At 47.9% G+C, this 24,258-nt stretch overlaps 1 protein-coding gene across 12 annotated transcripts in view; it reads left to right on the top strand.

Moving 5' to 3' along the window:
• The window catches only part of Dapk1 (death associated protein kinase 1), a 160,986-nt gene that overhangs the window by 113,454 nt on the left and 23,274 nt on the right, over positions 1–24,258 (top strand). For all 12 annotated transcript variants that reach the window (NM_001107335.2, XM_087590357.1, XM_087590350.1 and 9 more), the window contains 8 exons: positions 1,271–1,390; positions 1,839–1,937; positions 3,007–3,105; positions 4,150–4,248; positions 5,075–5,272; positions 6,455–6,652; positions 11,201–11,299; positions 16,116–16,193. In NM_001107335.2, coding sequence (NP_001100805.2) covers positions 1,271–1,390; positions 1,839–1,937; positions 3,007–3,105; positions 4,150–4,248; positions 5,075–5,272; positions 6,455–6,652; positions 11,201–11,299; positions 16,116–16,193 — 990 coding nt within the window. The remainder of the gene's footprint in view (positions 1–1,270; positions 1,391–1,838; positions 1,938–3,006; positions 3,106–4,149; positions 4,249–5,074; positions 5,273–6,454; positions 6,653–11,200; positions 11,300–16,115; positions 16,194–24,258) is intronic.

Genomic DNA, 24,258 nt, shown 5'->3' with positions numbered 1-24,258 from the left:
ATGGTGCACACAGACAGACAGACAGACAGACAGAGAGACAGAGAGACAGACAGACAGACACACACACACACACACACACACACACACAAAGGAAAGCTAAAGAGAAGGAAGTTATGAAGAGATGGAAAGGAAGAAGACCTCGTTGGAAGGGTCTGATGATGTTAGTGGAGACAGGGCAAAATGTCAGTGTAGGTCTGACTGTGGAATGCTGTAGGAAGCTGTCAGATGCTGTAGTGGGGGGTGATTGAAGTTCATAAATAAGCATTCTTAACAGCCCTATGTCACACTGAAATCTAGAGTAGGAGCCTTAGAGATAGAAGTCTCTTCTCTTCTGTTGACTAGGGGTGCTGTAGGCTGCTTTCATCAAGATTCATTCCACTTTTCTACCACAGTGGCCCCTAGTCATTAGCCTGGACTATGAAAGAAAACCAAACTTTACTGCCTTGGTTCACTGATGTCCTTTGCCAGTGTTGCCAAAGTCCTCCCAGAGTTTGGATTTAGAAGGAGTTCAGAGAGGTGATTTTCCATTCTATTCTCACAGACATTGACATTTCAGTAGCTGTCCCTCTGTTATTTTGTTGGGGACTTTTCTAACTCCTTAGCTGTAAGGTATCATATTTTGGAAGCATCTGTAATAAAGCTATGATGAGGCAACAAAAGGAACAAACTTATTCATCATCCCATAGTTAAGTTTTTTTGGTAATTAGAAGCAATTAGAAGCACATCCATTGTCTTTTTTTTTTTCTGGCCTCTGTTTTTAAGTATCATGCCACCACCATTTTAAGGTCGCGAGCGCACGCGCGCACACACACACACACACCATTCAGAGAATTTTACTTTTTTATTTTAGAACTAAAGAAAGAAGACATTTAAATGTCAAAGAAAAAAGAAAGAAAAAATACACAAATCTGTAATTGGAAAATCTAGCAAATAGGAGGGTTCATGCATGAAGGAACCTCTCCACAGTGCTTTCTGGTAACTGTATTTTGACAGATTCCCTGTTTACAATCTGAACCTTTAAAAAGACGATCCTTTTTGTTCTTGGTTTCAACGTGGATGACAACAGGCTTGGTTAAGCATTAAGTGGTAACAGTTGGTAGCACGAAAGGGTAAAGGTTCACTTCCCAGCTCCCTTTGTGTCCATGTGGATTGGGGATTAAGTGGCCTCTTTTTCTTTTGAATGCCAGTATGTTGGGCAAGCCAGGGTTCACTATGTTGACGAGCGTCTTGGACAGCATGCTAACTCTTTCCATCCTCATGTGTCTCCCAGGATGAGGAAGACTCCTTTGTGATGAAAGCCATCATTCATGCCATCAATGATGACAACGTCCCCGGCCTGCAGCACCTCCTGGGCTCATTGTCCAGCTATGATGTCAACCAGCCCAACAAGGTCTGACTCCCCTCTGCCAGAGGTACCTGGCGGTTGTGTCATAGACTGTGACCCAGAAGTCCAAGTTTGGAGAGACATTGCAAATAGAGCTTCTGTTCTGTGGGAAAACCCTCTCCACTTAGGCTGATTTGAGTTGCAAATAAGGACATTTTGCATCGAGGTCCTTCCTTCACACCCCAGTTGCTCTTGCACCCTTGAAATTCCTTCTCCCTCCCCGCTACAAATGGCAGCACACAAATGGCAGCACGGTCATCGCGTGTAAATTGAAAAGGAGGGGTTTCTTGTCCTTCTGGTGGTACCTTCCCTTCCTGTCCCCATGCTACAGCTTTGTGCCCATGGAGATCCAGGGAAGGGTGTGGACACAGCAGGGCGAGGACATCTCGTACAGTGTAGACTTTCCCCTTCCAAATCAACCCTGAAAATCAATCATTTTCTTCCTGTCTTCCAGCACGGGACACCTCCATTACTGATTGCTGCAGGCTGTGGGAATATTCAGATGTTACAGTTACTCATAAAACGGGGCTCAAGGATCGACGTCCAGGATAAGGTCATAATGCTGTGTCATTAAGAATGAATTAATTTTATGTATTCTCAAAGGTCTTCTAAGTGTAAGGGCAGGAGGTGGGAGAGTACGGCCATTTTCATGAGTCCGTACAAAAAGCAAGCTGGACAAAGAAAGGGCCTCTGCCGTCTGACATGCACTGGGAAAGGTGCACACTTAACTCTTTCATGTGCTCTGCTCTGTTTTTGTGCCTTATGTGCTGCAGATCACATTATTCCACAGTGCTACTGGTCTTACTTGGAAAAGTTTTCCTTGTGTAGTTACTCTAATCAGAAATTCATTAGCCTGAATATTTACTGTGCATCCAGGTATGGGTGTATGAGCAGGTGAAGGTGGCATTAGAAAGGCAGACAGTCATATGACAGCTGATTAGTGGATCTGTGATCAACTACCACAAAAACGCTAATCTGTCCCTGAAATTCCATGAACTCAATCCTTGACCCAATCAAATGTGTACTAGAGAGCTTGTGGGGGAAAAAGATCTAGAATGTAGGTCTTCTTATGATTCTCTAGACGATGAAAAATAACAACTGTTCCCATGGTATTTCATCAGGTTATGAATAATTCGCAGGTGTTTAGGGTACCAGTTCTATGCAGGCTGCATCATTTTATAAAAGTGTCTTGAACACTCATGTGGTTTTTTTGTTTGTTTGTTTTGTTGCTGTTGTTTGGTTTTTGGTACCTTTATAGAGGCTTGAATTTGAATCCGTTCTTACAAATACTAAGGGGACTCTTAGGAATTCTAGACTGAGGTTAATATGAGGACTTCAAAAAAGAAGAAAGGAAAGTTTTGTCTTTACATTTGCCCCTCAAAAAAGTTGTAAAGATAACATAGAAAACCTTCTGCTCCCTAGTGAGCCTCACCTGTTATTAACATAGTACACGACCGTGGTGTAATTATCAAAGCCTTGAAGCTGAATGGGCTTTTCTTCCTCTTGGGAGAGGCTACCTTGGGTTTGTTACCCCACAAGAAGGGAAACACTGTGGTTCTAAGGGGTGCATGGTCCAGTTCCATTATAGTTCTAGATGTGACTCTATGGTGCTTTCCTTGCAGGGAGGATCCAATGCTATCTACTGGGCCTCTCGGCATGGCCATGTGGATACTTTGAAGTTTCTCAATGAGAACAAATGCCCTTTGGATGTTAAAGACAAGGTAAGGCTATGCCTCGTAGGAGAAGCCAGAGGAAATGATTAGGGGTGCACCAGAACTGAACCCAACGATAGAGATTGAGGACCAAGTCCTTTAGACGGGGATTTTGTTTGTTTGGTTTTGTTTTGTTTTTTGCCAATGGCTTGGACCAGCATTTAAATCAGAGTTTCCACTGTAGGTTCTTGGATTCTTCCCATTGTTGTGCTCAAGGTGAAGCAAAGTATTTAGGGTTCTGGGTGGAGCCATGCTGTTCGCCTCATGTCAACCAGGAAGGAGGGAGACAGAGACACCTTCCAGGTGTCCTTTACTTTACTGTAACCTAACTTCTGCTGGTCCCCACCTCCTAAAGATCCCTCCACTCACAGGCTGGGGACTAAGCTTTTAGATATAGACAGCAGCACATAAGTTCATCTCAGCAGTTTCCTGAGTAAAATATCTTTTCTGTTATTAGTGAAGCCTGACCCTGGGGTGGGAACAGATACAAAGTATCTGGCATTGTATTTTTTACTCAGAGAGATGTGTTGAGGGGGCAAAACTTTTAAAATCTCTGAGAGTGTAAGAAACACCTTTCTGAGCACAAGGAAGGCAGTGAAGGGAGGGAGTTGTTACTTAAAACTATACATTTGAATAATTGCAGGATGATGAACCTGGTCTTAAAAGGGGATTGTGTATGGCAGACAGAGACAGGGGAGAGAGGGAGACAGACAGACGGAGACAGAGATGGGGAGAGAGGAGAGAGAGAGATATAGATATCAAATCCAGTAGCTAGAAGGATCTATAAGGAGGTAAACATGGCCCTCGTGGTAAAGGAATATATATATATTCTCACTGCGTTGTTTTCTTTAACAAGATGAACCAGGTGTGAGGATGAGACAACAGCTGCCTAGTTATTGCCTGACCCCCAGTCCTGCCCTTAGTCTCTGGAGAGCAAATGGCATGAGGGAGTGTGTAAAGGTGCCACCAAAGGAAGGCATGGGACAGTGCTCTCAATCTCACAAGTAGTTTTGGATTCTGGTCTTTAGATCGTTGGGTCCATTTCTTTTGCAGTCTGGAGAGACAGCTCTTCACGTGGCAGCCCGCTATGGCCATGCAGATGTGGTTCAACTCTTGTGCAGTTTTGGCTCTAATCCTGATTTCCAGGACAAGGTAGGCCACGGGAACAAATGTGCTCAGTTCCTCGTCCCCAGCCCTCGATGCGTGGCAGCCAGGTGACCAAGGTGACTCATATGGGAGGCCTCTCTACCTAGGTGTCTCATCATCCATTGCGGAGCACGGGTTCTTAGACATCTTAGACAGCAGTCTGCAACCAGCTTCCCTTCCAACTTCTTCATTTACCTGTTTAATCCCCAGGATAGCCCTGGGAGATGTATTGCTGGAACCCACACAGGGAAGTTCCACGGCTTGCTTACTCTGTCTCTGGTGGGACCAGGGATTGCATGCAACCCAGTCTTGGTTTAGAATTTCTAAGTACTACTCTCTCCTGGAACCCTGAAGACAGATGTGTGTTTGATGATGCTGATAGAAGTGCCAACTTCCCAATCCCCATGAGCCTTCAGGCCAACTCTTCCAGGACCAGTTACAGAAGGATCTTCAAGATAGCTGTCTCACAGTGTGCTCTTCTGACACACACCTGGCAGAAGCGAAGCACAGAGACTGCTAGAAGAAGCTTAGAGGGCTGCTTCTGGCCAGTAGATCTTTCAGACAGACAAAGGCAATTTTGCCAAAAGATGTTCTAAGTCCACGGACCCCAGTAGTGCGGTCTGTAATATGTTGAGAAAGTCGAGTTCAGTTAGCACTCCTCTTGAGGGCACAGACTGACCAGGGAGGGCGCCGGGTCTGCCTCTTATTGGCATGGGCTCTTGATGGTGGTGGTATTTCTGGTTAATTTCTTGCCGCACTGGCTGCAATCTGCTTCCACGGCCTTGACTTTCTTGTCTGCATTTTCTTCCTCTGCACTCGTGACCTTGGCCAGGAAGAGGAAACCCCCCTGCACTGTGCTGCCTGGCACGGCTATTACTCCGTGGCTAGAGCTCTTTGTGAAGTTGGCTGTAACGTGAATATCAAGAACCGGGAGGGAGAGACCCCACTGCTGACAGCTTCTGCCAGGGGCTACCATGACATTGTGGAGTGTCTGGCTGAACATGGAGCTGACCTGAATGCTTCTGACAAGGTGCCCTGTGGGGGAAAATGCTTGTGGATCTCCCTGAAGTGATCTGTTGGGTTGGAGGGACCATGAGACTTGCCCACTTGTCTCCTTAAGATAACAAACATGAATTGAGTATACTGCGATTATCCTTCTATTCTTAGGTTCTAAGAGTGTTCTTTGGAATTATTTAGAGTCTTCTTTTGGGCATGCAACTAAGTTTATGATCGATCAAGCCCGTTTGGCCAGTGTTTTAATCCTTTTCGTTTTGGAGTGGGGACAGTGTCAGTTTTAGACACATGTAGAAACAGGCATTGATTTTGCCATGTGCTCTTTTGTAAGAAGACAGTAAACCACTATGATTAGTTTTACAATCTTACTTCTAGACCAGGTGTTCCCTTCTTACCTAAGCAAATGCAACACAATCTGTTCAAATCTGAACTTAAACCAACACAGCGATGGTGCTATATACAGTCAGACTGGAGATACTGTAGCTTATGTACCAACTGCCTTCTGTGGAGCAGTGTCTTGGAACCCTGTGTGGTTGGTTCTTTGGAGACATATTTTGTTTGCCATGGTTGAGCTGGGTATTCACTCCTGGCACCTGGAGGTTAGAGCTAGCGTTTCCGTTAGACATTCACAAGCCCCGGTGTCAGGCATGAGAGTGGAGAAACTCACACAGACACAGTAGAGATGTGACTGAAAGCTCTGCTGGCCTGTGGCACTTAGCTCTGCTGTCCCCTAGGTTTTCAGGGTACTCTTCATTCCAAGACCGAGTTCTATACTGTGCAGAGTTTAAGCAACTTACATCTGCTTTCTGAGAATTCAGCAGCCCTGGGGAAATTATTTCCCTTGCTTTCTCAGTTGTTTCTGATAGTACGTTTTCCACTTACGGTTTTAGCAAGTGTTAACTGGGCAAATGCTTTGAGAGGGTTTTCAGATCTGTTCACTGGCAATTGGCATAGCATTTTATCAGTTCTGATGCAGAAGAGTATATAGTCTTTCTGTCTGCTACATAAGCAGTGGTCAGCCCAGGCTTCAGTTATGTGGAATGGAATGGATAAAGCCCCACCCTTTGCATGTCCAGGCAATGACATTTGAAGTTTTGGGGTATGTGTGCCATTCTGTTCACAGCTAAGTCTGACCCAGGGGAGAGGTTGGGCTGAGGGCCTAAGCCAGACACACTTATGAGCTTGGGTTTGGTTCCAGGATGGGCACATCGCCCTTCATCTTGCTGTGAGGCGCTGTCAGATGGAGGTCATCAAGACCCTCCTTGGCCATGGGTGCCTTGTGGATTTCCAGGATCGGCATGGCAACACCCCCCTGCATGTGGCCTGCAAAGATGGGAGCGCGCCCATCGTGGTGGCCCTCTGTGAAGCCAGCTGCAACCTGGACATCTCAAACAAGGTATGTAGAGGGTAGGGGCCCCAGGCTCCCACCCGGTCTGTCAGACACTGTTGCTGGGTTCTTGCCATGTTTTTGTTATTAGCCCATCATAGTGGAGAATCACCATCACTTGCATTCACTGGATGTCTAGAGGACAGCCGGTGCCATTTTGGGCTGTGCGAAGGATGAGTAATTTCCTACACCAACAGAACATCCACCGAGACGTTAACATGCACTTCTTGCCTATTCTGGCTTCCCACTGCTGTGACTTTAGAACGAATGAGTGTGAGCACATAGGGGTGTGCACACATATATGTCTGCTTGTGTTTTAAAGAAGAGTCAGAGGTCCCTGTACAAATGTAAGCTTCCTTCTGAAGCATAGAGACTCCAGTACATACTCTTGTAATTTAACCAAGATTCCCGGGAACACTGGGTGTCTTATTTGTCCCTGTTGAGTTGTCTGTGGGTCAAAGTTTCTAACAAGTTTGTGTACATATACATGTGTGTGTATGTTGTACACGTAGTGCACTAAGCAAACTTGGTAAAGCCAAGGGAATACTGTCACCTTCTAACTAACAAAGAGATGAAAATATATTGTATTTTCTCAGTTCATAAAAAGCCCCAGTGCAGATTTCTAGACTTTAGCTGTCACCTGCATTTCGCTGAACGCCGTCCAGATTTTCAGTACAAAACAATAACAGTTAGATATTTTTGTAGCTTCAGCATGTTACTGTAGGAAAGGTGGCACACTCTTCCTAAGGTCACATTAGAAAGGAAGCCGAGAGGAGTTAATTTTAACTGTGGGATATGTCTGTTTATAGATGGTGTATAAGGTGCTGTACGGTTTTATGATGGTTGTTTGAGGTAAAATAGTTAACATATGAAACAGCTGGAGGATCGTCTTGCTGCTCCTCTCGAATATTGTATGATTGGTTGTGGTGGAAACTGAAGTTGGCAATGCTCATACTCTTGAACCCCGTGAAGGCGACACTCTGGCTCTTAGCTTTAGCTGCTTCTTGCTCTCTCGGTTTAGCCTTTCCTAACCACTCTGAGGTAATTATGTAAGTGTCTTAAGAGGGAAGCCAAATGGCTTTCTTTGTAGGATCCTCTCAATGGGTTAAAAGTGGCCTCAGTGAATGTTCACTGTATGCTCATTCAACCACCTTCAGATTTCACAGTGGAGGCACAGTGCACAGCCTGTGCACAGCATTTGGTGCTACGTCAGGTGATTTCTTTCCACGAACAAGGAAGGCCCTGAGTTCAATCCCCGCTCCCCAGAAAAGATAAGACGAAGCAAAAACACGCCTTCGCTTACATCTAAAGGCAAAGCATTGTTAAACATGTTCATTAAAAAGTCTAGCTTTGTACTAGCACACACCTGTACTCCTCATACCTGTGATGTGCAGGCAGGATTGTGAGTTTGAGGTCAGCCTGGGCTATAGTAGGAGAGCTTTTCTCCAACACAAATAAACATCCAATGAGACAAGCCCGTTTCTGTGTCTGCAAAAAACTGGCCTTGGCTGAGGTGTGTCTCAGTGGGAATCTGTATGCACATGCAAGGCCCATGGACCTTCCCAGCAACACAAAGTGGACAAACAGGAAACTTGACTTATTCGGTGGAAATTGGTCACAGTGGTCAACAGACTTGGCCTTTTCATTAAGTCTGGTGCTGGGATAGTGCAGAGGCCTTCGGTGGCCAATTCTGCTGTTACGTAGAGCTCATCCAAAGTGAAAGCCTTGCTCGGTTCATACTTGCATGGACTGGAACCTGCTGGCTGTCACAGCACAGCCTTCTGGCTATGCTCTAGCATGGTTAGTGATATCCCATTGGGGAGGGACATTGAAGGAAGCTGAATTAGCTTTATAAGAGTCACTTTTGTAACCTACCTAGTCCTTCAAGGCTTGACTAACTCTTGAGAGGAGAGCCCTGGTGACTCACCGGCCCCCAGACTTCACCTCTTCAGAGTTTCCACCCCCTCTGCACATCAGGCTTGTGAACCCAGTTTTTATCCTGTGAGCCTTTAGAAGACAGATGATAGTCAGAACCTGTCTCTCTGTCCCTCTTACCTCCTTTCTCCCTTTTTCTATCCCTCTGCCCCTTTTCCTCCCCCTCCCATCCTCCACCTTCTACTCATTTCTTTCTCTCTCTCATCAGGTGTGGAACTAGAGATAAGTTTAAGTTATGTGCAGGAAAGTAAGTGTCAGCCACGGCCTCCCCACCAGTCTGTCTTTCCTTAGGCCCACTCAGGGAGCCATTTGTTCAAGTGGACATAGTACAGTGGCATCCATGTTCCTCAGTCAGGCTGCCACTCTCTCCCCATCATGCTGTCTTACTAGATTAGATTCCTCCAGAGAGAAACCTGACCATTCACATCCTGTTCCTCTTAGACTAAGACTTAGGCAATGACTTGTCACTCTTGTGGTGACATTTCTCATGCTTTGTTTGAAGACTGGGGCGGTTGCTTTTTTACCCAGATGAGTTAGCAAGCAGGTATGAGAGAAAGAAAGGGATGACATCATGTGCCACTAAGGCGGAACCTCATAGGCCACCCCTCCCAGGGACAGATAAGTGTGTGCACGAACACACATGCACACATGCACACACAGACACACCTGGACGAGCAATGGGCATCAGCTGTGATAGGTGTCTTACTGCACAGCCCTGGCATTTGAGGAGGTGAGGGTTTGGCCATGGGTTGTTCTGCCGTCAGGCTGCCTTTAGAAAACCAGGTGCGCAACACAAAGTAGCAAACTCACTTGTCACCATCCCTGCTGGGGCAGGCGTGGGACAGGCACGAGGTGTTGCAGAAACAGAGGAAAAGAGTCCACAGAGGTGACAGAGCAGTTGGCACTCTGCTAGATAAAGAGGTCAGGAGAGGTGACTTCAGACAGAGCCTGCTCATGTAACTCCTGAGGTCAGTAGTGCAAATGCAGCACGGGAAGTGCAGGTCCTGAGCACAGAGGTGATGGAAAAGCTGGGGAAATGCTGTAAGGAGACCTCAGGTTCAGATTAGGAAAGGCCCGGGGTATAACAGTAAGGAATTTGAGTTATGTCATAGCCAGGTGCTACACCAGGAATGGATGGAACACTCCATTACTGTTCCCTGCAGGCTGCCTACAGGAGTCGAATAGCATTCAGGCTTTCAAAAGCATGTCACAGATTGAGTCACAGATACCAAACCGCCACTAACTTGAAAGCTAATAATGTAATGCAGCGTGCGATCAAGTCTCAACCGTTTCAGTTATTCGTCTCTGACGGAAGATTCATAGAGCCAGGAGGGAAGTCCTCCGACACGTTGATGGAGAAAAGCTGGAGGAGGGAAGGGCATGGGGAAGAGGGGGAGCCATGTTAGGATTTGATTCTCTAACACGCGCCTTCTAACTTAAATGCTAATTGACACATGTGAAACATAAAGGCTCTGCACGCAGGGGTTGCCGAACTCTGACCCTTCGCATGCCCTCTACTGTCTAGATGATGTTACTCCCGGCTCCTGAGGAGCAAATGATTTTTTGCTACTTAAATGTTGTATTTACAGAACATCTTAGCCCCCCAGACCTAGCAGCCTTTGAGAAAGGCCAAAGATCTGAGGAGAGGAATCTACCGTTCCTCTTCATCCTTACGTGACTACAGTCACCAGGGTGTGTGTGGTTGCTGAATCCTGCACAGCTTCCGTGACTATGGACTAGGATGGGGTGCTTCCCTCCCTCTCCTGTTCCGCACGGTTACTTTTAAGACCTAAACATTGAAAAGCAATTACTTTATGTGTATGGATATTTTGTCTGCGTGTATGACTGCGCCACCTGTGGACCTTGTGCCAACTGGAATCAGGCTGTTGGGTCCCCTGAAACTGGAGTGGCAGATGGTTGGGAGCCACCGTGGGGGTGCTGGGTCCTCTGGAAGAGCAGCTGGTCCGCTTAACTATGGATCCAACTCTCCAGACCCTATTCTCAAGACCATTGCTTCCTAGGGTAGCGGCGGCCGCTAACGACTAAGGGAAGACCTGTAAAGACAGTGCCAACAAGAGGAAAGCCAGCAGTCTAACATCCTGGCTCTGAGATGCTCAGAGGAGATAGTCACCACCTGCCCTTCAAGCCTTAACATAGCCATCACTGTCCCTAGGGGGTTCACTGCAGTGCCTCAAGGCACACGGTGCACAGTTTGAGAACCATAGGTCTACAAACCACAGGCAGCAGGCTCTCTGAAGCTCTCCCTGACACACGAATATGAAATGTGTGGTGCAGATACACATGGGTGTCTGGGCGTTCACACTCTTGCCTTGCTCTCCGCCAGCACGGCAGGGAATGAGGAGGCAGCTAGCCTCCTCATTCATCCTCTGGATGTGTATTTGGAGCTAGTCTTTCAACTTCAAAGTACTTGGTGGGGGGTTGGGGGGGATGGTCTGCCTAGCAGACCTGCCTCATTGGGAGCCAGAACCACCTGTTTAGTTCTGTCAGGCCCAGACCCTTTATGTAATGCAACACTGTTTCTCCCTAGCCATGGCAGTGAACTACCGGCTTTCACAGGCAACAGCTATGAGAACGCCCATGGTGTTTCTTTTCTCTTCCCAGTATGGTCGGACTCCTCTCCACCTTGCAGCCAACAACGGGATCCTAGATGTGGTCCGCTACCTCTGCCTGATGGGCGCCAACGTGGAGGCTCTGACCTTGGTGAGTACCAGGCAGGGGCAGGTGTTTAGCCTCAGAGAGAGCCATGGAAACTTCTCATGCCTCAAGGGCACGAGGAGAGAGGTATTGCCTGGCAACTGCATTCTAAAGCAGACAGGCTGCTCTTAAGCTCCAGCCCTCCACGGCAGTTACATAAACATTTGCCCACACAGACCTAGTTTAATATCTAGTTAATGTTTCATCCTCTCTCATCTCACCAGCCCCGCTCCGCCAGCCAGCGACCCGCTGGTTCACACTGGCCTTTTGTTTACCGTGTTACACAACAGTGCCTCTTAGCTTTCTATCCCACGTATAGATTTCCCTTTCGTAAGTGCTTCCCGTTGGCCCCAGGGCGCAAGAGGCCCAGTGCCCTGTGGGAGGAGCTGGATCCCCTGTGTGGTCTTGGGGCATGAGCAACCTAGAGGCAAAGGGCTGGTGCCTACAGTTTAGAGTCTGCCTTTGCTGCTGGGACCGAAATTTATTTCTAAGCAAGATGTAGTCTGTTCCTCTGGCTTCTCATTTTAGGCTTAGTGCCACCCTCCCACCCCCCACCCCAGAAGAAACCATTTCTTTCATATTTCATAAAATACCATGGATAAGAGTTTGGCCAACAGCGGTTCAGTTGTAGCCATGAAATATTGCTTGAGTTGTTGCTGGCCCTACAGTGGGTTAATTACCCGAGTGTGTGGGGTCCTGACATTCGCAGATCTGAACTTTACCACCTGCCTTGAAGGAGATTACATGGTGTTTGATGTGGCAGCTACCTGAGGCTCTGAGGTTCTTGGAGATCTTCAAAGTCTTGAAGGAGCTGGCCCATAGAGCTCAATCTAGCCTGCCACTTGCTTTTGTAAATCAAATTTCCCTGAGGCACAGATATGCCCATTAATTTATACCATTGTCTTTGGCTATCCATGCTGCAGAGGCCTAAATACCCGGCATGGTTCTAGAGAGAGAGAGAGAGAGAGAGAGAGAGAGAGAGAGAGAGAGAGAGAGAGAGAATGCACTGACCTATGGTGCTATACCTTCCTCCCTGTTTGTGTGTAGGTCTTTGCTCTCTGTCTGTGTTTAGGTCTTTGCAGTACCATTCACTCTCAATATGTAAACACGGGCCTGTTCTGTGCAGTGTTGGGCTCTGCAGGCACAGACACGAATAAGTCTGGGCATAGAATGGGTGCACATCTCAGGGTGCTGGCTCACCCCTGCCACACAAGAATCTGTTAGACCCAGGTATATTCATTAACCTTTACCTACAGGTTAGTTATCCTGAGGTAAAGCATATTTGTCTCAGATGATGGCTTATGGGGAAATAAAAACCAGGGTGACTCAGAAGATGCTATCAGCTGTTGGATCCAGAAGTGTGTGCGGCCTTTGGTCCCTTTGTCTTGCTCCGTGAGCCCATGTTCCTCCCCCTCACTCTTTCCTGCAGTGCTGTCTTCACCGCTTCCCACCACTCCCTGCTCATACCGCCTCCCTGTCTCCCAACCCTTTCAGCTTCTAGAGAGGCCCAGTGTCTTCTGTCTGTACGTAGCCTCATTTACTCTGATGCTTGCCCCACACAGGGAACCTTTTAGAGAATGAGAAAGGATTACCGACCAGAGAGTCTTTGACCATCCGTAGTTACGGGGTGGAGCAAGAGTGATGTCAGATAAGAGTGGGGACTGGGAGGTGGGTGGAGCTGTCTTCTCTGCAGCAGCTGGTCATGAAGTCTGGCAGCTGAGTAGTCAGGAAGTGGGCGTGGCTCATGAAAAGCATTAGGCTAAGAGGCCTGAGCTTGGTGGCCACCCACTCCTGTCTAGATTACGGAGACCATGCTGGAGACAGAATGGAGAGCCTCCCATCAGCGAGCAGGCCTGGTGGGCATCTGGCCTCCTAGCAGAGGGAAGGCAGGCATCTTCCTCTTTGAACAGGGATGACCTCGTGTGAGGAGTGGGGTGACCGTGTACTGAGGACATCACTGAGGGACAAAAGCGAATGGTGTGTCTGTCATTTTGAATTTTCTAGCAGCCGCATCAAAGAAGAAGCAGACAAACCGACTTTCCGTAGTGTGTGAGGGATCTCATTTCAATGGGATCATTTTGAGATTATTAATATTTTTCATATTCTCTTATCTGTACTGGGTTTTTACTGCCTTGTATATCCTGTGCTGACAGCCATCTTTTCAGGAACACATTTCAGACCTGTGCCTGAGGATGCTGCCCTGTGGAACAGCCAACTGTAACTTTTTCTCGCTTCTGAGCAGACTGTACAGTTAACATTTGGCTCCACGGCGCCCCCTAGTGTCACCTTTAGATTCTGAGCTCCCCTGGCTTCTCCTCCTCCACTGATTCAGCAGAGACCCCAGTCACCTTTCGGGAGCTGCTTCTTTTATTATAAACTAAAACAAAGATGACAAAAGAAGCGACCAGGTGCGGGGGCGCTCGCCTTTGATACCAGCGCTCGGGAGGCCAAGGAAGGCAACTTTCTATATTGAGAGTTCTAGGCCAGCCAGAACTGTAAAAATAAAATAAACCAGTGTGTGACCAAAATGATCAAGTGTGGTAAATCATTGTTATAGGTCTACACGGGCATGAAACAACTTTAGGAGCCACCCCAGGAGCCAGTGGCTTGACTCCACAGTGCCTGCTTTCTCTGGATGTAACCAGTCTCTGACTTCTCTCTTCCTCTCTTTGCCTGCTCATCCTGCTCAGCAGGTGCTAGTGGCTCCAATTAATCCTGTTTCTTCTCTTCAGCCTTCCATGCACTCGGTTCTCCTTTGCTCCTGTCTGCCCATGGTTCTTCTTCCTGTCCTCTCCAGGACACCTGCTCTATTGTCTGGCCTCCCTTCTCTACTCTTTGAGCCCCAGGTTTGCAGCTTCGCTTGAGTACCAAGCCTGCATCCAAGTCTCTGGACTTGCATGTCCTCAGAGCTCAGCCTTGGGTGCCATCTTGGAAAGTCTAAGGTACCCGTTTCCTCCTCTTCTTCCTCAATGTGTCCCGTGCTAATGAAGCCTGGGACGGTTTGATGGGAACTCTCAGTTGGGGGTACAGTGTCCTGTAAGGAACTCAGTTCAGCCCAGAGTAAAGGACATGTTCTGGCCTGCCTGTTGGATCCATCTCAGAACTTTAGGGTCACAGTAAGAGTAGGGTGGCCCTGAATTTACAGCGCTACAGTCTGGGGAGAGCATTCATTCTCAGCTTGGCAGTCTTGTCCCCAGAAGACACGTGGAATTATCTGGAGACGTGGTTGATTTTTAAGCTGGAGGTTGAGGGATGTTACAGGCACCTTGGTAGACTTCAGAGGTGTTATTAACACCGTAGAAGGCTGACGATGGCTTTCCACAGCAGAGAATAACATAGTCCACTAGATTTGTTGGTCCAGAGAGACCCCATGTGTATCCCAGGAGCAATTAGAGCTGAGGAACTGGGAGTCTGGCAGGTAGACAGACTTTGGATGTTCCAACTCCGTTGCTGTAAAATTATAAAAAATAAAATGTTGTCTATTACCCCGCACTAGGTCCGGTGCCCCAAGATATCTGGTAGATATCTTCATCTCAGTCAGCAAAGCGTCTCACCCACTCTGCTCCATCCCATACCACACTGCCGATGGCTTCTCTCTGAGCCTGACAGCAATCTCTACCCATCTAGTTCCCAAGGCAGGTTGCCACCATGCCAGACATAGACATGTCTCTAGCTACCACATATTCTCATAAATTAAATCACCACATGAAAGAACACACAACACAATAACCTCTGATCCAATTGATAAGATGTAATTGCCCACCTAGACACACAAAGCCCTGTACACATACATACCTTAAAAGTATTCATAACAACCTGTAAATGTGCAGAGAGGAATCTTAACATCAGCCTCCATGTTCTCTCCACTGCTTCCTCTCCCTCTTGTTCCCGTCTCCTCCTCTTCTCTAAAACTTTTCTCCCACCCATCCTTCCTTCTTATCCAATGACAGGCCTTGTTCTATCTTGTACCTGCCTTCACCTGCGTGATGACATCGTCCTACACAACTCTTCACGGGATGTCGTGCCTTCAAATGTTGATAATTAGACCATAACTCTTTTTCTTCTCTTAAAAAGGTGTCTTCATTTTTTTAATTGGATTTTAGGGCTGTATAAAACTTTAGCCTGACAGTGGTATCTAGCTTCCTAGTTGTGGAGGGGGCACAGCCACAGCTCCTGTCCCCACAAGTGACTGGGATATGCTCGTGCTGCACTGAGAACTGGATCAGGTCTGGACCAGAAGGTTCTCAGGAGACGTGCATGTTCATGGTATAGAAACAAGAGTAGGTCCCTTCATATGAAACCACAGCTTCAGGAAAAGTCTCTAATCTAACAGTAAATGTCACAGTGCTGCGGGGCCTTAGGTCTCTGCTTGGTGTTTTTCAGCAACCTTAAATCAACCTGTGCTAGACTAAGTGTTCTTTGGAAGGTACGGTGATTACCAGCCTTGGTGTAGTGTGAGGACCAGGTTTTGTGTGTGTAAGAACTGAAAGATGGGAGCTTACTGAGGCAGACTGTCTCAGCCGCAGCCGCTGAGACAGCAGCTCAGGTAGGGGCTAGTCAGAGGAGAAGGCTACACTCCGAATCCATGCATTGAGCATCTATCTTTCTGTTGTCACCTTGGGACACTACCGCATCCTTGCTCTGGCATCTTTCTCTTCTGAGCCACCAACTAAAATAAGGATTCCCTAGGCAAAGAAACAGGCGAAGGAGGACTTAGTGTTTACCCGACTTTCTTCTAACCCTGCTGTGCCCGTTTTCTGCTTGGATCCAGCATGTTGGGGTCACATGCAGCTCTGTGACACTGATCACCTGTCTCCTACAGGATGGCAAGACGGCCGAGGACCTCGCCAAGGCAGAGCAGCACGAGCACGTGGCAGGGCTCCTGGCAAGACTGCGGAAGGTGAGCCTTCACTCGAGGCCTTGGCTTGTTTTTATGTGAGAAGTTCTCAGTGTTTCCCTCATAGAAGGAGGCATTGGTCTAGGAAGATCATCTTTCCTTGTCCTGTCAGTTGGCACACACGCATTAGTGTCGACAGGGTTTCGTCTGCAGTTGGCGTAAAGACAAATTTGGGGGCTGGATGGATGAGCTCAGTGGTTAAGTGCAATGGTTGCTCTTGCACAGGGCCAGGGTTCAAATCCTGGCACCCACATGGTAGCTCATTTGTAAGCCCCGTGTTTGCAGGAGATCCGGCATGCAATGCTGGTCTCCACAGGCACCAGGCATGCAGGCGTCATACAGACAGACACACAGACTGGTATGATGTTCTCCCCATCGCTGTGCTGGTTTTGTTTCCCTAGCCCTCTCTATGCTAACCACCCCCACAGTGGAGGGGGAAGAACACTGGTGGTGTCCCTTCTCCTGTTTTGTTTCGAGTTCCCAGGTCAGTTAATCTCCTGTTTATCAAATCACAGCATTGTAAAGTTCATAAAAACAGAAAAATAAGTAAACACGGGTGGCGGATTTGCAACCCACATCTTGTATCAAGGGACTTCAAATGCTTAAAACCCTTTTGGCTGAAATATCTGTTCATTTACACACAAAGTTGTTCACTGCAGTTCTGTTTAGCCGGGTTACCAACACTAATGCGTTGCGTATTGTCATAGAGAACAGGATGCTGTTTGGCCTTTAGAAATACTTACAAAGAGATAGTAAGTATGAGAGTTTAATGCTTGGGATGTTTGTAGGCCGAAGCAAAAGGATAAAATGATAAATTGTACATTTTAACCCTTACCCTGGGTCTGGAGATGTAGCTCAGTTGGTAGAGAGCTTACAGAACATTCAAGAAGACTTGACTTCCATTCATAGCATGGAGGGGTGCTGCTTACTGGATTGTTCCCTGTGGCTTGCTCAACCTGCTTTTTTATAGAACCCCAGACTGCCTGCCCAGGGGTAGCACTACCAATAGAGGGCTGGACTCTCCCAAATTAATCAGGAAAATACCTCACGTGTCAGCTTAATGGAGGCAATACCAATCGAGGGTCCCTCTTCGGAGGTGACTCTAATTTATATCAAGTTAACAAGAACCAATAAGCCCAGGTGGCCTAGATTCTGAGCCCAGCCCCCATGAAGCTCTTGCTGGATAAACTGGCCCATTGCTCACCAGCCCTGGGTGCCTTGGCATCTGCATCCGACCCTTGAGCAGAGGCGCCAGCTCAGAGAATGGTAATGAACGCCAAGAGATGTCTGGAGATCAGCACCTGAGCCCAGTGAGCACCACGGCTGGCATGGCATCCTGAAGAGCATTTTTAGAGAGGACCACAGCGAATGTGGTGGGGGCCCTGGACTCCTGTGATTGGCACTGACATTTTACATCCCCGGGGTTCACAGAGGAGGATGTTCCTGCAGGATACCAGGCCTCAAAGAGATAGAGGGAAATTAGCACAAAGCGGAGAGTCCCATATCCTGAGATCTCTGCATCCTTGGTCTCTCTGTGAGCATGGGGCCTTTGCTGTGTGGATTTCCAGCCAGCCTGGGGACACCTCTGACCCGGCGCTGAGCCCTTCTGCCTAGTCGCAGGTCAGATCAGTCCCTAGTGTTCCCAGCTGGGGCTTCTGTTTCATCAGGCAGGGTTTTATGGAATTCTTGTTCAATGGGACACACTTGCCTCCATCGTCCTCCCCTCCTGGTGTGAGGCAGAGCTCTGTTGACCCATTCTTTCCTTCAGATCTCCTTCAGATTTAAAAAACTAAGTCCCTAACTGAATAACTCATCAGCACTTGGAAGCACCTGATTAGAAGATTTGCTTTCGGAAGTCAAAGCAAAAGCATTGGGGATGGAGGGCGAGGGCAGAAGCTTGCTGCAGAAACCACCAGAGTCTGCAGAGAAAGCCTGGGGATAGGTTACTTTACAGTTATCATTCCAGACACCAGGAGGCGAGACTGTTCAAAGAGTACAGTGCAGGGGAGAGGGGAGGCTGCAGTGTCCCCTGTGCTTTCTGCCTTCCCACCATGCTCCACAGTCACCTTTACCAGGGTACTCCTGCCATTCATTGTGGGTGGGTGGGACACCCTGTCTTTGCAGAATACTTTGGTCCCTGGCCTCCAGGTCAGTGTTGTGGTGGCTCTGTTTCCTTTCCTTGGGTGGAAACCAAAGATGACCTCTACACCTTGTGCAGTGTTCTCCACCAGTGTTAGAGCCACTCAAGAGAGAGGTGGGCCTTGACCTCCCTCTCATGGGTACCATTCCATGTGGTCTCTGCCTAGGAAGTTAACAGAGGCCCAGCCCTGTGTTTTCACCACCTGGGAATGTAGTTTTGAACTTTGCTGTGAAGGAAATAGGAACTGGCTTATGGAAATAAAACCAAAGCCATTTTATCACTGACACCAGTGAATGAGAGTCAATAGAGTCCTTGCTCATCACTGTGCAGTGAGAGGCTAACACAGGACTAGGCAGGACTTTGGAGCCTCACATTAAGGGAACCTTAGGAGCTTCTCTGTGGAAGGAGTTAGACTCCTAGGGACGCAGGCCAAGGCTAGGACCACGAAGCACCAGGCAGAGCTGAGCTGTGTGGAGCCTGCACTGGCCTAGTTCAATATGGAGGACTTGGGACATTTGGTACTGTCTCTGATAGCTAGCCACAGGTGTCTCCTTCCAGCTCGGTGACATCCGTCACTCTAGGCTCTGCTAGCTGGATGTGGTGGGAATGCTTACAGCATTCCATCCCGTAGCCCCCTCAGGTGAGTCTCCTCTGTCTATGGAGCTTGTTTGGTGGGCTCTAAGCCCTCTGGCTGCTCCTTCCCAGAGGAACGAACAGGAGGAAGCTCTCCTATCTCATGCAGAAACCTCCAGGAAACAGCTCGTTCAGTCCGTCCACCGCACTGACCTGGGCTGTGGTGACTAGGCAGACCCAGTCTCTTCACCCAAATGCAAGGAAAGGGAAGGCCGTAGGGAGTGGGCTGCATGCTAGCCGTGGCCTTGAAGTTCATTTTTTCTTGGACTCTGTCCCTGCCAGTTCCATGTTTATCAGGGCTTTGGGGACTTGGTTTACTTGGTTTGCCTCATTAGTTGTATTTTTTTTTTTCTTAAACCGATATTTAGGGTAGGCACCTTCTCTCAAACCCAAGAATAAGACAAGGAGGCGCTTGTGAATGTTTTGGAAAATGGACACTGTTGTGTGTTGCCCATAATTAAAATTCACCTGGAGTGAAGGACATTTGCATAATTAGAATTCTCACTCTATTTGGGCCCAACAGCTTCCACCACCACACGCCGCCGGAAGCCACAGTCTCTTCTCTCTTCTCGGTGCTCTTATCTGGCTTCTCCAGATTGTCAGGTCGCTTCCTTTCCAGCCCGTGGGCTTAGTCATCTTTCCTTTGGGGAAAATGAAAGCTAATTTGCCAGGGGAAAGGTGCTGAGGAAAGAAAACTGTAAACCCAGAGACCCGCCTGAACCTGGTGGTGACAGGATCTGGAGGAGTGAGTGGCAGGGAGCCCTGCTAGTGGAAGCTCGGATAGCCAGTGTGGTGCTGGGCTTGGCTGGGACCATGCAGGCCAGTTGCTCTGAGTCTTGGGTAAGAGAGCAGGCAGAGAGGGTAACTTCCTCAGCAAGAACTTAAAGCAAGCAATGGAAGCTCATCGGCGGTGAGCATAACCTGTGCTGTTACAAACCCGCCTGGAAGGTTCTCGCTCATAAACCTGCACTCTTGGTGATGGGGAGGGGGGTGTGCTGTCTGACATGTCCAGCCTGCATGGAGGACTCACCCAAACCTTTAATTCCCCTGGGCCTTGTGTGTGGCCCAGTCACACCCACAGACCCAGGAGACACACACTGGAGGACATTGTAGGACCTGAGAAAAATTGCATTACCACAGTTACCCCAGCTTGCTACTCCTGAGTTCTGGCTGGACAAGCTCCTGCCTTGCCCCGTCACCGAGGGCCTGGCCAGGCTGGCTTTGTGGTCAGGTCTAGGCTCAGAGCTTCTGCTGTGTATTCATTTCGGTGTCTGTTTATTATTGTGTTTCCTTCCAAAACAATTAACACACACAGCATTCGCTATAGCTGGCCTAGTGCCATCCCTTAGGGTAGGAAAACAGTTCACTGGGTTGGTGAAAACCCGCTTTCTAGGGAGTTCCCCTGTGGGCTCCTCAGCTTGTCCCTGCTGTGCCATCTGGCGGCCACAAGCGAGGATGTGCTGACCTCCAGTGGAGGGCTATCAGAAACTTCCGTCAATGGCAGGTTGTATCCAACTCCATGGGTTTAGATTCTAAAGTGACGAGGACGAGGTTAGATTCCCTCGGGTATGAGGACTCTTTCCTTTTCCCTGCTTTTCAAGACCGTAGTGTATTCTGCCCGCCTCAATGAGAAAATGGTTCTCCTGGCTTATGGTCTAAAACAGTGGTTCTCAACCTGTGAGTTTTGACCCTCTGGGGTTTCAAATGACCTTTCACAGGGTCCCCTAAGGCCACCAGAAAACACAGGCACTTCCAGCACGACTCATAGCAGAAGAAAGATTAGGTATAAAGTAGCCACAAAATTAATATTATGGTGGTGGGGCATCACAACACGAACTGTAATAAAAGGCCATTGCATTAGGAAGGTTAAGAACCATTAAACCCCACAGGCCAAAGTCACTATCTCTTGGTGGACAGAAAAAGAAATATGAAAGGGACCTGGGCACAGGCAGGAGGCAGGTGACATAGGGGTCTGATGTCCCTGGGTCCCCACTCGAGAAGTTGGAACAAGTGTTTGCTTGTGTGGTCTCCCAGAGTCTAGGGCCTCACAAAAGCCAAGGTGTAAATTAAGCAAAATGCTGCTTTCCTTGATAAGACAGGATGTCTTGAGTCAGTTGTTAGTCTAGAAGTAGCTTGTTGGCATGAGATTCAGAGAGGACCACAGCCTCTTTCACTTAAGTCTCATCAACCAAAAGCTGTCCTTCTAAGAAAAAGTCTTAGACCAGCAGTAGCTCTTAGTATGCAGGTGAGCGTGATCACTGCTCCCAACAGTCCCTTGAAATGAAACCACAGTGAGGTACAAAATCCGCATGCCACAACCCCGTGGAGACAGAAGTAGTGAGGGCCTTCTTCTCATTTTGCACACTTCCCTAGTGACGGTTTATAAATCTTACTAAAGTCAAGAAGCCCCCACAGCTACACTGTGTTTGAGACAGGGACCCAGTAGGGCTGTGTCTTGGACATGAGACAAGCTATGGATGGCTGTGTGGTCCTCTATGTTTGAGGCTCCAGCACATAGCTTGAGATTCCGCTTCTGTCTGTGTGTGTCTTTCTTTATCTGTTCCCCCCGTCTGCCTCCCTTTCACACTCCAGGGTGGGTAGAGGATACAGTGGTAAATTCTGCTCTGCTCTGTGTCTGTGGGTCTCAGTTTCCTTATCTCAAAAGGGAGGATCAGGCAGCCTTTGTGGCCGTCACCTGAGAGTCACGGCATGCCTTCTGTAATGGCATCCCACTGATCTGAAGTGAGTTCCTTACCCAAGAACAGCATGCAGATACTTCTCAGTAGACTCACCGATGCGAAGGTAGCAGACTTGGAAGAGAAATGTGTGCAGGAAAGTACGACGTGTCTCTGCGAACATGCTGACACGAGGCACACGGTAGTGATCTAGGGAGAGTCTGCCACGGCCTTGGAGTGACTGTGTATGTTTACCAGCGGGGCCAATTGGATGGATGGCATGACAACTCAAACAGCATGGTTTCAGGGCTACAAGGGATTCAAGAGTCTCAATGGATAAAGGCAAATCAAAATTTTAAACAGGTCCAGGAAGATGACCTAAGAAATAAAGGTGTCTGCCATCAAGCCTGAGGGGAAGGACAGAACTGTCCCTCACAAGCTGTCCTCTAACTCTTTCTGCATATGTGTCACATCAGAGGGAAACTCCTGCAGGCAGCCCAATGAAGGAGGAGATGTGTCATATCTACTTGAAATAGCTTCAAACAGATTCTTATTAGAGAAAGAACACGTGATGTAAAAATGAGGCAGGCGAGGAGGTCAGGATGAGAGAGACATTGTAGTATGAAGGATGCCTGAGCACACAGACGTGATGTGATGCTTGGGCCAGGAAGTGGCCTTGTTGGAGTAGGTGTGCCATTATGGGCGTGGGCTTAAGACCCACATCCTAGATGCCAGGAAGTCAGTCTTCCTCTGCAGCCTTCAGATGAAGATGTAGAACTCTCCCCTCCTCCTGCACCATGCCTGCTTAGATGCTGCCATGTTCCCGGCTTGCTGATGATGGACTGAACCTCTGAACCTGTAAGCCAGCTCCAATTAAATGTTGTCCTTCTAAGAGTTGCCTTGGTCATGGTGTCTGTTCACAGAAGTGAAACTCTGACTAAGACACTTGAGGGGAACTCTCTGAACATGCTGTGCCTCTTGATAAAAACATCCCATCCAGAGCACCTGTTATGCCCTACAGCCGGTCCACATGGCTGCATCTCTTCTAAATTTCCTAGTTTTCAGCACGAAGCTTCCTACTTGCAGGTTGCTGTGTTTATGCACAGACAAATGGCTGAGTGAATCTAAGGATTGGCTTGTTCTGGGGAGACTTATACTTCTCTTCACTGGTCCAAGAAAGAATAGAGCAAGACCACTCTGCTGTCCTTCAGCCCTCCCACATTGACTTGTGAGACCCTCTCTCCAGACTCATAAAAGAGTAGGCCCTGCCCCCTTGTGGTATAGTCATAAAGAAACTAGACCTTTCTTTTTTTTTTTTTTTTTTTTTGTGGTGATTTGGTTTCTTTTTTTTTTTTTTTTTTCTTTCTTTTTTTTATTAACTTGAGTATTTCTTATATACATTTCGAGTGTTATTCCCTTTCCCGGTTTCCGGGCAAACATCCCCCTCCCCCCTCCCCTTCCTTATGGGTGTTCCCCTCCCAACCCTCCCCCCATTGCCGCCCTCCCCCCATAGACTAGTTCACTGTGGGTTCAGTCTTAGCAGGACCCAGGGCTTCCCCTTCCACTGGTGCTCTTACTAGGATATTCATTGCTACCTATGGGGTCAGAGTCCAGGGTCGGTCCATGTATAGTCTTTAGGTAGTGGCTTAGTCCCTGGAAGCTCTGGTTGCTTGGCATTGTTGTACTTTTGGGGTCTCGAGCCCCTTCAAGCTCTTCCAGTTCTTTCTCTGATTCCTTCAATAGGGGACCTATTCTCAGTTCAGTGGTTTGCTGCTGGCATTCGCCTCTATATTTGCTGTATTCTGGCTGTGTCTCTCAGGAGCGATCTACATCCGGCTCCTGTCGGTCTACACTTCTTTGCTTCATCCATCTTGTCTAATTGGGTGGCTGTATATGTATGGGCCACATGTGGGGCAGGCTCTGAATGGGTGTTCCTTCAGTCTCTGTTTTAATCTTTGCCTCTCCCTTCCCTGCCAAGGGTATTCTTTTTCCTCATTTAAAGAAGGAGTGAAGCATTCACATTTTGATCATCCGTCTTGAGTTTCGTTTGTTCTAGGGATCTAGGGTAATTCAAGCATTTGGGCTAATAGCCACTTATCAATGAGTGCATACCATGTATGTCTTTCTGTGATTGGGTTAGCTCACTCAGGATGATATTTTCCAGTTCCAACCATTTGCCTACGAATTTCATAAACTCGTTGTTTTTGATAGCTGAGTAATATTCCATTGTGTAGATGTACCACATTTTCTGTATCCATTCCTCTGTTGAAGGGCATCTGGGTTCTTTCCAGCTTCTGGCTATTATAAATAAGGCTGCGATGAACATAGTGGAGCACGTGTCTCTTTTATATGTTGGGGCATCTTTTGGGTATATGCCCAAGAGAGGTATGGCTGGATCATCAGGCAGTTCAATGTCCAATTTTCTGAGGAACCTCCAGACTGATTTCCAGAATGGTTTTACCAGTCTGCAATCCCACCAACAATGGAGGAGTGTTCCTCTTTCTCCACATCCTCGCCAGCATCTGCTGTCACCTGAGTTTTTGATCTTAGCCAATCGCACTGGTGTGAGGTGAAATCTCAGGGTTGTTTTGATTTGCATTTCCCTTATGACTAAAGATGT

The sequence above is a fragment of the Rattus norvegicus genome, chromosome 17 (assembly GCF_021556685.1).
Source record: "Rattus norvegicus strain SHRSP/BbbUtx chromosome 17, alternate assembly SHRSP_T2T, whole genome shotgun sequence".
NCBI lineage: Eukaryota > Metazoa > Chordata > Mammalia > Rodentia > Muridae > Rattus > Rattus norvegicus.
This window is presented reverse-complemented; position numbering and strand designations above follow the sequence as displayed.